General features: G+C 32.0%; 1 protein-coding gene across 8 annotated transcripts in view; it reads right to left on the reverse strand.

Moving 5' to 3' along the window:
* Positions 1–7,318: 7,318 nt before the first annotated feature.
* Positions 7,319–20,000, reverse strand: part of LOC113809587 (calpain-5-like) — a 74,169-nt gene continuing 61,487 nt past the window's right edge. For 5 of the 8 annotated variants that reach the window (XM_070125241.1, XM_070125238.1, XM_070125239.1 and 2 more), the window contains 10 exons: positions 19,760–19,881; positions 18,057–18,134; positions 14,011–14,067; positions 11,856–11,933; positions 11,427–11,630; positions 11,069–11,183; positions 10,539–10,735; positions 10,281–10,399; positions 8,152–8,291; positions 7,319–7,688 (listed from right to left, as the gene is read on the reverse strand). In XM_070125241.1, coding sequence (XP_069981342.1) covers positions 7,506–7,688; positions 8,152–8,291; positions 10,281–10,399; positions 10,539–10,735; positions 11,069–11,183; positions 11,427–11,630; positions 11,856–11,933; positions 14,011–14,067; positions 18,057–18,134; positions 19,760–19,881 — 1,293 coding nt within the window. In that variant the 3' untranslated portion in view covers positions 7,319–7,505. The remainder of the gene's footprint in view (positions 7,689–8,151; positions 8,292–10,280; positions 10,400–10,538; positions 10,736–11,068; positions 11,184–11,426; positions 11,631–11,855; positions 11,934–14,010; positions 14,068–18,056; positions 18,135–19,759; positions 19,882–20,000) is intronic. The other 3 variants (XM_070125245.1, XM_070125243.1, XM_070125246.1) reach the window with 1 other exon arrangement.

Raw genomic sequence — 20,000 nt, forward strand, 5'->3', positions numbered from 1 at the left:
TGCTATAAGGATTAGACAAGACCAAAGCAGAGGGACCAGATGAAATTTCTAACTGGGTTCTTAGGGAATGTGTCGAAGAGCTGTGTACTCCTTTATTGTTAATATTTCAAAATTCACTAAGACAAGGTAAACTACCAAAAAGTTGGAAATTCTCAAATGTTACACCCTTATATAAGAGCGGCGACAAACAAAACCCACTAAATTATAGACCAGTTTCATTAACTAGTGTAGTATGCAAACTGCTAGAAAGAATAATTAGAAAACAATGGGTTGAAATGCTTGAAAAATACGAAATGATATCAAATAAACAATTTGGTTTTAGAGAAGGAAGGTCGTGTGAAACAAATCTCCTCTGTTTGTATAATAGAGTATCTGAAATATTACAAGAAAGAGACGGCTGGGTGGATTGTGTGTATTTAGACTTTAAGAAGGCTTTTGATAAGGTCTCATACAAGACTACTATGGAAACTAGAGCACCTAGGTGGAGTGAAAGGTAACCTACTCGCATGGATGAAAGACTTTCGTCATGAAAGACAAATGAGCACAGTAATTAGAGGAAAGCATTCTACATGGCGACGAGTAACCAGCGGAGTGCCTCAAGGATCGGTGTTGGCGCCAATTATGTTTACTATTTTCGTCAATGATTTAGAGTCAAACATAAGCCCAGGTAGTTATCTGAATATGTTTGCAGATGACGTAAAGATACAAAAGAGGGTAACAGACAACGTCTCATGCCAATGCCTCCAAAGTGACATCGAGAACTTATTCACGTGGAGTTGTACATGGAAAATGGAATTCAATACCAATAAATGCCACGTAGTCAGGTTTGGAGAAAGTAGAAATCGCCCACTATTCCAATACAAATTAGGGGACGCAGTATTAGACACAGCTGACAGGGAAAAAGATCTTGGTATAATCATAAATAGAAACCTAAATCCAAATGACCATATAAATGAAAAGGTCCACAAAATGTTAGGACTAATTGCCAACATGAAGAGGGCATTCGTGTATGTGGACGAAGATATGGTAAAGAAGATTATTAAAGCAATCATAAGACCAGCTCTTGAGTACGGTGCAATGGTATGGAGTCCACACTTGAAAAAAGATATTGACAAACTGGAAAGAGTCCAAAGAGCGGCGACAAGATGGGCACCTACCCTAAGAGGTCTGAGTTACGAAGACAGACTACAAAAATTAGGACTTAAAACCTTGGAAGAAAGAAGGAAAAGGGGGGATATGATTATGCTTTTCAACTGCATTACAGGAAGAGTGAAGATAGATAAGGATGACTTTTTGATCTTGAACACAAGAAGAACGAGAGGACACAACAAAAAGTTGAGAGTAAAAAGAGGTGATAAAGATGTCAAAAATATAGTTTCCCAAACAGAATTATTGAATCGTGGAACAGTCTCCCCAATCAAGTAGTGTGTGCCAAAACTGTACATCAATTTAAAAAGTTATATGATAATTTAAATATAGCAGACGGGACCACCTGAGCATAGCTCTTCTCCCGTATTCAAACAACTAGGTAAGAACACACACACACACACACACACACACACACACACACACACACACACACACACACACACACACACACACACACACACACACACACACACACACACACACACACACACACACATATATATATGTGTATATATATATATATATATATATATATATATATATATATATATATATATATATGTATGTGTGTGTGTGTGTGTGTGGTGTGTGTGTTTACATATATACATATATATATATATATATATATATATATATATATATATATATATATATATACATATATACATATACATATATTTATTCATATATATATATATATATATATATATATATATATATATATATATATATATATATATATATACATATATACATATACATATATACATACACACACACACACACACACACACACACACACACACACACACATATATATATATATATATATATATATATATATATATATATATATATATATATATGTATGTATATATATATATATATATATATATATATATATATATATATATATATATATATATATGCATATACTTATATATACATATACACTGATATATATGCATATCACTGTGTATGTATATATGTGTGTGTGTGTGTGTGTGTGTGTGTGTGTGTGTGTGTGTGTTATATATACATATACATATTTATCTATGTATGTATAGTCCTATGGAATTCCGTTGCGCGTGAAACACTCGATGCAGCCCAGGAGTCCATTGGTGAACGTCTGAGGACAAGGCAGAATTTCATCTCGTTGGAGACAGAAACCTCCTCTGAACAGCAATCGGGATTTGCGCCGTTCCTTTGTGCGCAGGGCTCGGACTCTGCTGAGAAAGGATAAGGAACAGGTCTATCAGGAATTTTGCCAAGGATGAAGAAAGCCATTTCCTGGTTAATGACCTTCGTCCTGCCTACCAACCCCCCCTCACGGATATCTGCGGTGCGCTCAGTGGATGGACGGATCATCTTAGATCCTGTTGGGGGTTGTGCACGTTAGGCTGAGTATTTTGAGAATTTGTATCATTAGACCCCCCCCCCCCCCAGCAGTTAGTCTAGATGCAAGGGATGTCGCAATCCCTGTGCCTGACCCATCACCAGTGAAGATCCATCAACCCTGACTGAGGTGAGGGAGAGGATCTCTAAGCTGAAGGGTGGGAAAGCTGCAGGCATATGCGATACCCCTGCTGAACCAAGACCTTGTGCTGAACTGCTATAGGCTGAGGGTGAGCCTATGGCACGGGGTTTGTATGCTATCTTGTCTGAAATCTGGCAGTTCGGTCACATCCCCCCCCCCCTCTCTCTCTCTCTCTCTCTCTCTCTCTCTCTCTCTCTCTCTCTCTCTCTCTCTCTCTCTCTCTCTCTCTCTCTCTCTCTCTCTCTCTCTCTCTCTCTCTCTCTCTCTCTCTCTCTCTCTCTCTCTCTCTCTCCTCTCTCTCTCTCTCTGTCTTCTCTCTTTCTTTTTCTTTCTTTCTTTCTCTCTCTCTCTCTCTCTCTCTCTCTCTCTCTCTCTCTCTCTCTGTCTCTCTCTCTCTCTCTCTCTCTCTCTCTCTGTCTCTCTCTCTCTCTCTCTTCCTCCCTCCCTCCCTCTCCTCTTCTTTCTTCTCTTCTCTTTTCTCTTTCTCTTATATAGATATCAAAATGTGTATATATATATATATATATATATATATATATATATATATATATATATATATATACATATTAATATTTATATTTCTATATATATATATAAATATATATATATATATATATATATATATATATATATATATATGTATATATATATATATATATATATATATATATATGTATATATATATATATATATATAGATATATATGTATATGTATATATATATATATATATATATATATATATATATATATATATATATATATACACATGTCTGAATACTACTGCTGCTACTACTAATGATAATAAATAATTAGTATCTGTTTTCAAGTCTGTTTATGTATACCTATTCTCATCTTGTATCTTGTATTTCTTTTCACTCTTAAAAGGGATATAAAGGTTATTGACACAAGAATTTCTGAAACATTTATATTTCTGACATATCACAGAAAGGCAATAAACACATATGTCACCAATGTTAAATATATATATTTATTTTTATCATTAGTTTTTATTAAAGAGTAAAAAAATCTGTCTTTATGAATAGCTACATTCATTTTCACTCACAGAACCACACTTAGTATCACGCAGTTATACAATTCGAAAAAGAAAGAAGGAAAAAAAATCAAAATCTTTAAGGATATTACTGTTATATGAAAAAAAGTAAAATAAAAAAAGAAAGCAAGAAAACAAATATGATCACAAGGATTTTGAATATCAAAGCACCACTAATTTATAAATACATGAAAAATGGAGGAAAAATGCCTCCTCTTAGAATTAACCCTATAGACATATGTGATTCTGACAAAGGCCTAATTACTGTAGAAAAAAAACAAAACGTATTGCAATATCTTTGCTATATTTCTCGCATTCACACCTCTTCTTTATTTAATCTATTAATCTATTTTGTCAATAATCAATGTGAATCTTGATGCTTCCAATATACTGCTCTTCAAATCACTAAAGTAAAATTATTTTTGCAATGTCACTAACATTAATGTCTTCTCATCAACACCCATTTTTACTTAAAAAAAAAAAAAAAAAAAAAAAAAAAAAAAAAAAAAATACATATCAGATCTCCAGTATGATAATATAAAAGCTAATTCAGCTAACACATATCAACATCAAAGTGGTTTTAAGTACTGCAAACAATAACACAACTAGATCCCTGATAACACAGATAACAAATGACGTGGCAGTATATTCATTGATGCTATTAAAAATATCTACTTGATCATAGAGTCTAAGATCAATTAGTTTTGTTCTAATCATCACTTTATGAAAAATGTAACTGCTTTCTTGAACTCTTTATATCTACACAGAGACCGCAGATTCTGTGTTTGCATATATATCATGTAAAAAGGGAAAAAAGGGAGAGAAAAAAATATCTATATATCTATATCTATACATTCTCTCTCTCTCTCTGTCTATATATATATATATATATATATATATATATATATATATATATATATATATATATATATATATATATAAATATATATATGTATATATATAAATATATATATATATATATATATATATATATATATATATATATATATATATATATATATGTATTTATATATATATATATATGTATTTATATATATATATATATGTATTCATATATGTATATGTATATATATATATATATATATATATATATATATATATATATATATATATATATATATATATAATACAAATATAGATATATATATATAAATATAAATAAATACATATTCATATCTAAAGGACAAAATCAGGTAAATTGTCATAAGGAGACACCAACTTCTTGTTGCCTCCCTCACCTCATGCAGTTGTTTTTTATTTATTCTTTATTCTTTGAAATTCATGAGCCACTGTTCACTTCCAGTAGTCCCCCTCCCTTTATCCTGGTAATACACTTTGATAAAATGCAAGCAGATATGTCATGTCTTTTAGTGCAATATTTGATCCCATTATTACATAAATATTGACTCCTCTCGTAATTATCATCTTGAAGTACTTGTACACAAAATCCTTTATTTGTCTTTTTCTTAATAATCTTTTTTTTCTCTCCCTCCTTTCCTATATATCAAAAGAACTTTTCTTTTTTTACTTTATTATCATCTGTGTCTTGTTTCTCTAACATATTGTTACATTTTTTTTCAGAAATAAACTGACAAAAGTGACACAACTAAAAAAGTATGTATAATCCCCTTAGTAATGGGTATGGTTATAGCTGTCATCACATGATCAAGTATGAGCAGGTGGGCTGGCTGTACACAGCACACACCCTGTCAGAGAGGCTAGACTGTTGCATAATGATTATGTCACAGACAATTCTGGCCTCATCATGATAGGGATATATACACATGTGTATATATGTATATATATATATATATATATATATATATATATATATATATATATATATATATATATATATATATATATATATATACATATATACATATACATATATACATATACATATATACATATACATATATACGTATACATATATACGTATACATACATACGTATACATACATACATATACATATATACATATATACATATATATATATATATATATATATATATATATATATATATATATATATATATATATATATATATATATATATATATATATATGCTGTGCACAGTACACATAATATTGTGTAATGGGGAACTATCTATATCATTTAATTCCTCCACTGTACTATATTTATTTTTCTATATTTATTTATTTAATATAATTTTAGTAAAATAACTAAAAACAATACAAAAAAGAAAAAAGCCATCCAAATTTTTGTGTCTATTAATTTTCTTTTTTTTTCCATTTCTTAAAATAAGCACCATATCACTAACCTAGAAAAGGCTTTTCCTTTGTCGTTGCTCTTACATATCCTTGCATTATATACATTAGTTCCAGGCACATCACTGCATCATTATAGGCACTAATACAGAGCATTCAAAAAGAAAAAAAAAGAAAAAGAAAAACAAATTAAGAAAATAAGAAAATAAGAAAAAGAGAAAGTAAGAAAAAAAATCTAAAATACACATGAAAAGAAAATCTGCAAATGATTACATACAATTAACTACTATAAAATGCATAGTGTGACAGCAGCGATCATGTAGAAAAAAGGCACGACTCCTCCCCCCCCCCCCAAAAAAAAAGGTAATATCAAAACACGATAACTCAGAACTGAACATTTTGATATATAATGAACAAATGGATAAAATATTAAAAGAACTTGAGGATCTTTGCAATTCTTTTTCTCTGATGATCATTTCGTTCTCTCTTATCCAAAGTACGAATAAAAAAATCTGAACCCACTTTATTTATATTCTACTGCATTCAGGTTCATATGATTTCATATCATATTACCTATTAGAATCAAAATGTTGGTATTTCTCTAGCTTACTCCATTACATGCTAGGCAAATATGGTGTAAAAAAAAACAGATCATTCTCTTTCTACCTTCACTTTTAACAAACAACATTAATGCATTTTGTGCGCATCGTACTTTGTCTCATCTTTTTCATTTTGTCACTAAGCTTTGAATAAAGGACGCAAGATACTAACAGATCTAATTCCTCTGATAAGATCCAAAAACAAAAAAATTCTTCCTGTATTGAGCTATGGGCATTTAACAGGGTCTTCTTATTCATTCTGAGAGGCAGTTAGCATTTCAATGTATTATCTACGAAACCTTCTGGTCCTTATAAGTCAGATGTCTTCAGGAAACATACACAATAAATATATGTATACAGTGTAGCATTTTTGCATAATCAATATTAATAATATTCCCAAACTTGATTTTGGATGATTTACAACAAAAGATACCAAAAGTTTTACTACACTAAATTTCACTGGTGCTGCTCCATCCCCTTGAAAAGTACTTCTCACTACACATATAGTGCTATCCAAATGTGTGAAATGATCTCCAACAGCCTATAAGTTTTACATTATCATCCTTCCACCAGTCATCAACATTTTAACCACATCACCTTCTTATCATTTGTCATAGTAATACAAATACAGAAAAAAACATATACTGTTGCCTTCCATTACATTACATAAAAAAATTCCAAGCATTTTCTTTATGTTTATTCTCTTTTTTCCTTTTTTCTCTCTCTCTTTTTCTCTAAGTAAAAACCTTGTGTTACTTTATTCCATTTCTTAACTTCAGTCAGTACCTTAATGTCAGGTGTATATATAATGAATTTCTTGCACTATAAGAGCACATTTACATGATTTTGCTTAAATGCCACAGAGTATATTTACTTTTACATCAACATATTCCAAACAAACATCTAAGCTAAAATCAAATGCTTGTGAGATCGTCGTCACTATATACCTGGACTACCAACTTTCCCTGCTTTTCTAGTGTCTTTTCTTTTCTTCGCCCAAACAGCGGAAGTTCCACCTGTGTTACATTAGGGTTGATGGGAGCCATAACTTCCGCTCGGCCAATAAATCCATCCATTAGTAGATTACTGTTCCACACCTGTGTTCAAAATGTTCAAATATTATAATCATAAAAATTCTTATATTAATCTTTTACAATGAAGCCAAGTTTGAAAGTCTAATATTCAGAAAAGAAATATGAAGAAATCTCTGTAAACAAGTTTCACTTCCTCACTGATGAAATAAATCCACATTCAACATAAATTTATAACACAAAAGCTTTGACTTCAGAATTCTGGAGATATTTGCCAGAAAAAAATATATATATCTTTATCATTGATGGATTTATTCTGATTATTCAAATAATAATCTCTGAACAATCTTTAATAATTATTGGTAATATCGTCTTCATATCAAAAAGTGGAAAGTCAGAAGTGAATACTAGCTCAATAATTGACTACTTAAATCAATTAAACAATGACAGAGTACATTTCTATCAAAGTCTACGTAAAACTACTAAATAACAAAGCAACTGAATACTATTTAACACTGGAGACACATACCTCGAGCACGATTGGCTGGCCAGGTTTAGTTCGGTAAAAGATGGCAGTTGTGTCCCACTTGGGGTCGGATGTTCCCTTCTCTATCGGCGTCCTCACCACTTCACTCTCACATTTTATTAAGCAATATGCATCAGCCTCTCCTAAATTACATCAAAAAGGTTTATGGTAAATAAGACTTCATTAATGTATATATCATTTTATAAAACAAATTATTTAATATACCTTGAGTTTTTGACCTTGATGCCTTTAAATATATTACAGGTAAGTTTTCAAAATCAATCATCTCTATAAACTTGGAAAACTAAATTCTAAATTATATAAACACTAAAATCTTCATAAAATGTTTAGAAAAATCACTCACTGTAATATCAAAGTATAGTGACACTTCTGCATTTACTGTTTACTTATTGGTTCATATGAAGGTATGTTAATATATCATTCTTATCATATCACACAATTACAAAAAATCTTGACATCAATTTATTATATCTTATTATTTTGCTAACAACGTATGAAAATAAATATTTTTATAATCTTACAACATTATAATCTACATCACGGTTAAAAAAGAATAATAAATCTAAAAAATATATAGACAATTAAAAGAGAAATGATATATTAAAGAAAATAATTATTACCTAAAACAGTAAAATTATATTATATCATTCCTAAAATTCTTACATGCATTTACTACAAAAAGTAAACACTGGAAACTTACTTACGCGATTGACTCCTTAACCAAAGATGAAAGCATGCATTAGTGTTGCATTTTAAAAAGAAACATTTCATATTTTGGAAGAATATTTCACTTTAAAAAAAAGAAAAAAAAAAAAGGGTGGATCAAGACATAAAGTGTCAAAGTCATGCAAATCAACTGATGATTCTAGCTTATATTATTGGTATACATTATGGTTTGAAAATACTATACATCAATACTTATATTCGAGATTTAGAACATGATGATTTCTACATACAGTAATGAATGACAATGACTACCCTCTATAGTTTTTACTTCAGCCAATAGATTATATGCAGAGTAGATGCAATAGTCGGAAAATCGTAGTAAACATGTAATTTATTCAGTGCTCTGTTGAACATTTGGATCATTCCAGTTTAGACATTATGTTTGCTTGCCCAGGAGGTGTTCATACAGTCAGTCAATACATCTTATAAAGCCTTCTCTTAATATGCGAAAAATGGAACAGAAAAGTCACACAAGAAATAAAGAATCCATGTTGTTTCAAGTCTAACCAGACTATTCCACAAATGATTTATCAAAGAAAATTCTTAAAAATTTGCAGATTTATTCCTTAATGCAGATGTATTATATTACATATAGGACAAATTGATCCCACTACATAAAAAATGGCGATATATTAACCATCATCTGAGTCTATGAACACCAGGGTGAACCTCTCTACTCGTGTTTGGTGCGTCAAACCTTTTTCCCCGTCATCATAAATTATGCGTTTGAGCCGTTTCATTCGCCTCTTGGGCGCTTGGCTCTTATATATCATTTCTGTCTGATTTGCCAATTCTTGAAGGCATGCAAAAAAATACATCATTTAAGAAAAAAAAGGAAAAAGAAAAGCATCTACATATCTTCCAGCAATAGCATAACAAATAGAACAAGAATATCTCATTATATGTTCTTTAAATACATATTTCTCTCTCTCTCTCTCTCTCTCTCTCTCTCTCTCTCTCTCTCTCTCTCTCTCTCTCTCTCTCTCTCTCTCTCTCTCTCTATATATATATATATATATATATATATATATATATATATATATATATATATATATATATATATATAGTGAGAGACAGGTATATATATAGAGGTCAAACAAACCCTTTAAATAAATATCAAAAACCAAGAATTTCCAAAGATCTATGGCTATATTTCCTGAATTTCGGAGAAGCATTGATACAGATACTGTAAAACTAAACACTGCACTCCACTGCAAGTCGGCCTTAAACCAGTAAACAAGATGTCAGACCTAACCTATGAAAAAAAACATCATCAACCTCCATTCAATCTCATTAAAAGGAAGAAAAGTATGTGGGGGGGGGGGGAATCCAAAATACACGCACTCACTCTAGACAAACCCTAAATAAATTTTTCTATATCTTACCTCCAAACGCCGACTGTTTCTCCAGGTTGAAAGCACCTTTAACGGTGATGGTGGTCACAAGGACTGGCTTTTTGACACAAGAGTACCAGCGGATTCGAGGCTGATCCAGAGTGAGCTCTCTGGAAATGTAAGGAATATGTGCGTAAAACTGAAAAATGACATACAGGTTAGCCACAGCACCATATAATAACACAATCCAAGGAAAGAAAGAAAAGAAGAAAGAAGAAGAAGAAGAAAAAAAAAAAATCAACAGCATACCTTGCATTGGCATCTTTTGATGTGAACATTCTCATGATATATTCTCCAGTTTCGTCAGGCTTAAAAGTAGTAGGCATTATGACATAACGTCCCTGTTTCAACTGTTCTCGCAGAAATATTGCACGTGTGCGAATGTAGTCTGATGTGGCTATGCTCTCATGTATCCTGTGAACACGGTATTTCCTGTTTTCCTCAACCTGAAATTATCAAAATTTCCATTAACACTGAAATAAAAATACTTAGGAGAAAACATCAGTTATAAAATTTGCTATCTTTTATCTATCACATCTGTTAGTCTTTAAAATCAAGTTTTTTTTTATTTCATAATCATATGTTCTGAGCAACTGTCACACCCAACTATCAAAGCTTTAGTTATTTTAATATGAGTACATATAATTCGATCTAAACTTTTTCATGACCTATCATATCCAGTGTCTACATATCACTGAGAATAACAACTGCATTTTATCCATTAAGGACTAAAATCCATTATCCCACAACTGAGATCTGGTACAGGGTAACTATCACACCTTCATTATGTGGAATCCAATTACAAGGTTTTGGAGTCCTTCCTGTTTCCTATCACGTGTGTCCTTTTGCATCAGCTGGAATATAACATCATCACTCTCCTCCTTGATATCAAAACTGCAATGTTAAAAAGTAAAAAGAAATGTAAAAAGTAACATAAGTTCTAGTCGTTGTAATGCCAAGGAAATCTCTATCTAATATGGCCATGAAGTAAAAATCATTTCAAGTTCCCTAATGACTTCAAACAGGAAGCACAATACAGACAACGCTAAGATTACCTCATGTCAAGTTGCATGTATATATAGTACTTAGAACAATTAAGATGTATACCATGCCATCCAGGCTAGAAAAGCTACTTACCGATATTGTGGATTACGCAAAAAGGAATCCTTGTGGTTTGGACACCCTCCTGCCCGGTCCGAGTTGTGGCCTCGGATGCCGATGGTCCATGCATCCACAAAGACAGTCTCATGCCAAGTTTTACTAAGACTGAAGACTTTGGTGTTGATAAGGAAACAGATGGAGAGGTCAGTGAAGTGCTCCACGAAGTCATCAAACGTCATCCTAAAAATGCAAGGAAGAATTACAGTAATGAATAAATGATTCAGGTACATAAAGGAACATGGGAAAAATGTACCTTTATACACTTAACTACACTATCAAAATGTGTCAACTTTACATACATATATAAAATCAATATTCTATAAAAATGTATTTTACTTCTTGCTCAAAAAATCTTGTACAGGATACAATAATCTCTTCAAAAATCAGTAGCCAAATTTCACTTACCAAAACTCTCCGTCATCTTCAAAAGTTAGTCCTAACTTCTCCCTCTCTGATGCCGAGACTTTTGACCATTCTGGCGATCTGTTGGGTATTCATCATGCTTTAAAAAATGTCAAGTTTCCCTAGTATGAATCAATCAATATCAGTGTCACTCTAAATCCTGTCAATTATTCAATTTGCTTTTGTTTTAAAGTATCTTTATTGAGAAATATACAACATTTATATAGGATGTATATCAAAGATTAACATGCAATCTCATCAACTTAAAAAAAGAAAAGAAAATAAAAATGTCAAAAGATACAAGACCTACTGAAAAATCACTTAGAATCCTAAATGACATCAAGAAAAGTTCTAGTGTTAAAAGAAACACGCTTCATTAGTTAGCAAGCTGATATAAACACATGAAGGAGGGAAATCAAAAGGAGAATAAAATAATAAATAAATAAATTAAAATAAAACAACTGAGTAGCAGATTAGGGTCCAGAGATTAACTTCTGTTTTTACAAAGGGAATTATCCTCCTTCGCACATAGGGAAAATAACAAAGATCTATACAGCCATACTTAATCTAATCAAAACAACAATTCTCAGTTTTGTTCTTCATAAAATTTGGAACAAATGTTAATATTCATAATCCTCTCCAACCAAACATTTCATATGAAAGAACTTGAGTGTTATCAAAATGTATCCTAATGATCTGGCTTAATACTGCATTTGCACAATCATAAGAACATAAATTTAAAAAAAAAAAAAAAAAAATTATTCATTGGAATATCAAGTCTCCATGAAAGTATTTTTCTACTACACTGAAAGCTGAATAAATATCCCCACATCATTATGATTTTCATATAGTATGAATTACAGTCTAATTACAACAAACAAATCCAACTGACAATGATACAAAAAAGAATTTTGAACTTTCATACCATTAAAAAATCATGAATTTCCTTCTAGGTGATAAAAATATAGCAAGGCAACAATTCCTTACATTCAGGTGGCCATAATGATTGTTCCTTCATATCCATGTTTTGAGATGGATAGAAAGAAAATATGTCACTTATTTCTAATTCTGGCATCTCATAAAGGTCCATACTCTACTTTTGCCGTTGAAAATCCACATCTTATTGCTGTGCAACTACAGTAATAATCTCTGTTACTGAGCAAAGTTTACTGAGCAATAAGCAGCAATCTAATCTTCTGCACAATAAATCAAAAGAAAGAAAAAAAAAGTAAAAATGTTACTTAACTTACTGAACTATGTGAGAAGGATAAGCACGGTAAAAGGGGATTTGTGTATCACATTAACACTAAACAAACGCTGATGGCAGTATTTCTTTCTTATTTTATGAATGTGGTATACAAATAAAAAGTAAATGAAACTTAAATTCTGTGAAGACAAGACACTCATAATAGTAAATAAATTTGTTTACCCAATAATAGACTCTCTACAAAAATACCATCAACTAAAGGCGAGAGATTTTGCATTCGTACACAAAGTGTCAAAAAGAAATACAAGATATAGCAGAACTAATAAGAGATATGACATGCTTCAAATCAACAACAACAACAAAAATTAAGTGAAAACAACTCTCAAATGCAAAGCTGAATTCCTGCATCAGCAAAACAAAAGGAAAAGAAAATGTAATTTATCTAATAAATGTCACAAAACTGAAATATCCACACAATGAATTGGAAAACAGACTAGACCAAGGCAACTAAAGTGGGGCAGTAATAATGCAAAAAAGGTAAAATAACATCACATCAGAGACAATTCAGAAAGCTAAAAAATTACCAGTTCTGAGGCCAATGAAAAAAATTAACCAAAAACAAATCTAAGGCCGACGAAAAAGAAAGTACTAATAATCAAATGATGAAAAAAATGGGACATATCATGTTCTAAATTTGCATTTCAATTCCTTACCAAACCTTCTTGCATTTTACCACCCCAGTCGAACACAGCCCAAATCTAAACCTCTTGCCTACGGTGCACGTGTTTAGTGAATGTGGTACACACATTCCTCACACCTACTGTCAAAGAAATTCATTCTACTTTTTTTTAATGTTCTTTAAAAAAAGAGCAAAAATAATTAAGAATCACCAAGTTACAGCTGTTTCGTTGTGCAAAACTTTGTGAAACACACACTATAGTAAGTATTCACCTGGAGTACATTTTGGTCAGTTCCGAGGTAGTGTACACAAATCCACTCCTTTCTTTACTGTAAAACAATCAATCTTCTTGTGAAAACATGCTCCACTGCTACAAACAGAGCAAGTTTTAAATACGTTAAATACAACAGCTAAGGTGCATGTATAGCTTTAACAAAAGAAAAGCGGTGAAAATTACAGTCTGCGTATTTTCAGAAAATAATTTAATTCTTGTTTCAAGAATTAAGCATTCACAGGAAAACTATCCCCTTGTTTCTGGAGTATTCCCATTTCCTTATGAATGAGGAGGTTGTACCAAGTATGAATGGATGTGTTTGAAAGTGGGATTACAGCTAAGTGTGAGGGTGAGAATGAAGACGAGGGTGCAGTGAACATGAGAGTGAGTGACAATAACCATGAAGGCGGAAGGTGAAGGTCCTGCTGGTGGGACATGAGAATGAAAGTAAGGGTGAAGATGAATATGAGAGGTGTTTATAAACTTATCCATCAACATAAAAAAAAAGTATGAACGAGAATGAAAATCTTGCACTGTGAAGATATTCATTCGCAGACCTATTTTCTGAACATGAAACATGCTGAATGAGGGAAGAAGAAAAATGAAAGTGAGGATAAGAATGAAAATAGGAATTAGAACAAGTATCAACCCTCCCAGGATGAGATATGACCATCATAATTAGGTATGAACATTAACTAAGGCAAATACAGTAATTTTTTTTTTTTTTTTTTTTTGGTCAGATTTCTGAATTGAATTATCCCCCCCCCCCCACTCCCACCCAATGAGTACACAATCTACAAGGTATACAGGGCAAAATACCACACAAAATCTGAAAACTGTTCGATTTCTATTACATAGTTCTCAGTCAAGCTCTGAATAATCCTCTATCTTTGGGTTAAACTGAATGAGGTAAATAGATATGATAAGGTGATGGCAAGGCTGAAGATGAAGGTGAACATGAGTGCTTTTACTTTTTCATCTTGCGCTTGTGCAAAGTTGAAGTGGATGGAGCAAAAAGGAAGATCGTGAAGGTGGATTTCAAGTTCAAGAAGAAATTCAGAATGATTCGTTCCACGCTGAGGCTTTAGTGAGGTTGAAAAAATTACTTGACCCAAGTAATTAATATGACACATTCCTGTATTCAAAAATTCCTAGATTTAAAACTGATAAATTTAATTTCTTAAATGTCTTAGCTTTGTGTTCCATTTCTAATGCTATGGGATAGCTCATCTGCTTCATTGAAATAGTTCTTTTACGCATTTTCATTTTTGTCTTTGAATGCACCGTTCAATTTTAAAACTGGAAAGTTTACCAACATTTGTGACAATTTATATGCAATATATATTTTATTCTGACCTTCAGAATAAAATATACTCTCTGCTCCTCCCTTTCCAATATTCTTTAGTATCTATACATTATCCTCATCATATTTTCATGACTAGCAAACAGACATATTTGCTCTCTTCAGTCACATCTGCTAAATTGAATATACAGCCATCACTTTGGTCTTCAGTTAGCTATTTGTCTCCTGTAACATATGATGTATCTCATTTGGTATACTGTAAAATGGCAATGAACTCCACACACACACACACACACACACACACACACACACACACAGACACACACACACAGACACACACACAGACACACACACACACACACACACACACACACACACACACACACACACACACACACATATTATACTCTGCTCAATATGTCAGATGTCAATCCAAGACTATGACAGAGCTACTGAAGGATTTGGGCTTCAGAGCTGCTAAAACTGACCTCATTAGACATTCTAGCATGAAATTTGTTCCAGACTGGTGATCCATAAACTGGGCCTAGTGAATGCTTCTCCTTCAAAATTTCATGCCAATGGAATCTTAACTTATATATATAAATCATAAAAAGTGATTCAGTGACATATATTTTCATACTAATAAAAAAGACAAGCTGCAAACACATGGTCATCATTCAGCATTTAAAATTCGATTTAAGTTTCATTTTACATCTCGGAGAATATTCTTTTTACAGTCCAAACTCATAATAAAAGTCTTTTAGAACCAAACTATATTCCTTCAAATGGAATCTATGGGTTAATTCTCAGTCTCTATTTCATCTTCTGTATTCATTTCTCATCACACCAAGAATATCTGGAGGTAGAAGGTGCCAATCAAAGTGATCCTTTGTAACTTACTTATTATTCCCACCAACTTAATTTAATGAGATTTTTTCAAGTATTCATTTACATTCCACAAGTAAAATCAATGATGAAACAAACTGGATAAGACATAATACAACACTATACCCCTATAACACCCAATGCATCTCAAATATGCAAACAGTTTTACAGTGTAACTTTATGCAAGCATTAGACAGTACAAAGTCTTGCTAAAATACTGGTTATCAAATCAAGCACAGGTGACTTGTGACCAATATACTAATACTGTTTCAAAACAGCATTCTGGAACAAAAATAAAAAAGTTGCCTCAAGAAAAAAATGAATGTGATTTCTGTTATACTTTGCCAAAAGCAGATAATAATGATCTACATTTGTGCTTATTATCTCTTTTCTAAATGGTAACACTTTACCTTTCTGTCCTGAAATAACTGCAGACGAGCATGGAAATAAGACCAGACCAGATACACACATTTTAGGTATAAGGACAAAGAAATAAGATTCACTGATGGACTCAGCCCTGGAAATGAGAAGGGCTTGCATGCATTTTCAAGCCATAAAAGAGACCTCCTCTTAGACACAATCACCACGTAAAAACTCTAGTTTTTAGGTTAAAGTAGCACACAAGATGTCCTTATATGAAAAGGATAAGGAGAATAAATGAAACAAAATAAAAAATAATACAGAACAAATATTACAAATGTATATAGATGAATGTAATTTTGTATGACTGTGAATTCCAATTTTGCATCAGTGTGCTACACCAACTAAAGACAAGATATATAGAATTTCACTGAGTCCTCCCACAGAAGATATGAGGATCCAAGAACTATTACATGATGCTCAAGATTTAACAGTTCCCAACCTCTATAGATAAGAGAGTAGTCAATCAACTGCAAAGAAAACATTGCAACATACTCAGCCATCAAGCGACATTCAGTACAATGCTAGCACAAAAAGCAAGTAAATATATATAATGACACAAATGTAATTCAAATATGTAAATGGAAATGTATTTGTGTGTGTATGTACTTGTGCGTGGGTATGTGCTTGTGAAGGTTTGTGTGTTAATGTGAATGCAATTATCTCTGTGTGTGTGTGTGTGTGTGTGTGTGTGTGTGTGTGTGTGTGTGTGTGTGTGTGTGTGTGTGTGTGTGTGTGTGTGTGTGTGTGTGTGTGTGTGTGTGTGTGTGTGTGTGTGTGTGTGTGTGTGTGTGTGTGTGTGTGTGTATGTGTGTTTTCATAATATCTAAAAGGGACAAGATCTATAGCAAAAATTAAAAAATGGCATTACAATAAATGATCTATTTATCATAATACAGACCCAAAAAGGGAATAACATATTAACACTATTTCTCTACTTAATCTAATAAGGAGGAAGATATCCTTTCATTAAATCAACATACCGAATATCATCACTACCATCACTGGTCCCAATAATGAATTAAATATTTAATCTACTATTAATGCTCCCAATAATTAATTAAATCTTTAATCAAACTTTTACAAAACTAAAACTTTTAAGATCTTTACAAAGGTAAAGCTAAAAAAAATATCACCTTAACAACAAAAACAAAAACTCAATCAAAAGATGAAACTGTGTATATGCACCAAAACTATTTCTATATAGATTTAATCCAAAGCCAAAACATAAAATATGAGCAGCGGCTTGCTTCATCACAGTGAGAAAAAAAAAAAATTAATAGTCTCTCCCATAATTCCAAATGCAATACCTTACTTGCATTCAGTAGTGTAAAACTCTTAAAATGACAACAAAAAACCAGTAACAAAGACTTGTTAAATATTTATGCACGGGAAATAACAGTAAGAGAAACGGAGATTGGGCAGCCTTAACTTACCCATCACTAAATGCTCCGTTCCACTCGCGTTCACCCCATGGGTTTTTGAGGCGGACCATGCGTATCTTCTGCGCTCCCCTGCCATGTGAAAAGGACATTAGTGTGTTGGATAAAGGAGGTTTCAGTTAGGGAGACAATTAGGATAAAGGTACAATCAAATCCATATATGTGATATTTGGAGTCACGGAAATCATATTATCATTCATCAAAACAGTAGAAATTATCTTTCAAGATATAAAACTCATGTGTGCACAAGTAATTTGACACTCTTTTCTCTTTTAGGAGTGTGTTTCTTATGCACATAGAAATAGAGCAAATGTTTCAATATTTTCAATGATTTATGTATATCATAAGACATTTCCCATCAAAACCTGTTTAACCACTCTTGAGGTGCAATTAATAGATTTTTATTATTTTTTTTTTAAATATATACATTAGTATAGGCATGCTGCGCTCTACAACAATAATTTTAAAATGTTGCAAATACTCTACATAACATCTCAAATCTGAAACACCAACAAAATCATTAACTCATTCATGCAACTATACCTTACTTGTTGATTCATGGATTACTCATACCATCAGCATATTTCCCATCAAACGTTTAATTACGACACACGAGTTGTTGTTTCATTCACGAATATTAGGACAAATAAATTTACTATCTCATTCTTAACAAAAATAATTCTGACACAATACCCTTCAATAGTACTTTACCTCTCTATCTATATTTTTTGTTTAACTATATGGTCTTCCGCATATTTATACCTGTGCTCTCTTACATCAAGTTCCACTCATCAGTTGTTCTTTCCTAATCTGTGCTTGCAATAACACCTGATTTTCTACATATTTGTGTGTACTGGTGGCCTGTATCTATGTACATCATAAGTGCAATTTACATTAAAAATACAAATAAAGTTAATTTATCATTCATCATATTTATAGCAGCAATGAGGTTATGTTCACAAGTAAATCTATACAAACATACACTGACTTAACGTCCATGGATATGAAACACAGCCACAATAGATAGATAGATAAATAAATAAATAAATATAATCTAAGAAAATTAATTTTATCCTCTCAATGATAACTGCAAAAAAAGAAACTCATTTCTGTCACTGTTCTAAAGGGGAAACAAATTTGACTCGAAAGACTTTACATTATTTCACACTTCTTGGCTGTATTTCATTTCATTTACCATACATTACTGTGTTCGTGTACTGTCGTTCAGTGGTATATGTGTAAGTATTAATCTGCTTTTTACCTCTTAATGTATGGCCATCCATCTGGCACATATACAAGGTTAATATCAACAGGCACGTGACTGGGAAAAAGAAGGCAATTAAAATAACAACACTTGACAGTGACTCAAGAGTTGTTACTATATAGAATGAAGTCTTTTTCCCTAAAAATATTAATCAATACTGTTATCACTGATACCCCACCATGCAGGAAAATCAGCAACCTATCTTTAAAATCTGACAAATTCTTTCAATCACAAAAAGGACAATCTGCTAAATCTGAATATCTTATATCCTGACGGTAGCAATGCTAATGATAATAATACCACAAACAAAATGATAAATAAATATATATAAAAAAATCAATGTATTTCCTACTGCCTATAACCCAAAATAAAAGTACAAAAAAATAGGGACCTCAATAAACATCCAAAGCCTAAGTTCTCAAATAAGCCATACTTAAAAATCGAGAAAAGTCCTGTATCGCCGATGTTGATTTTCCGTACTGCTGTGATGCCATAGGCGTGGCCTTTCACCAAGCCCACGTTTGTTCTCATCTCGGCTTCCTCGTGGGAGTGGGGCTGAAATAATTCAGAGAAAAGATTGAATTTATCAGGTATTAACAACTTACTTAACTCTGATGTCTTTTTAACTCTCTCTCTTACTGAAAACACTTCTTTTTTTTCCTTTCCATCTATAA

Source organism: Penaeus vannamei, chromosome 9 (genome assembly GCF_042767895.1).
Source record: "Penaeus vannamei isolate JL-2024 chromosome 9, ASM4276789v1, whole genome shotgun sequence".
NCBI lineage: Eukaryota > Metazoa > Arthropoda > Malacostraca > Decapoda > Penaeidae > Penaeus > Penaeus vannamei.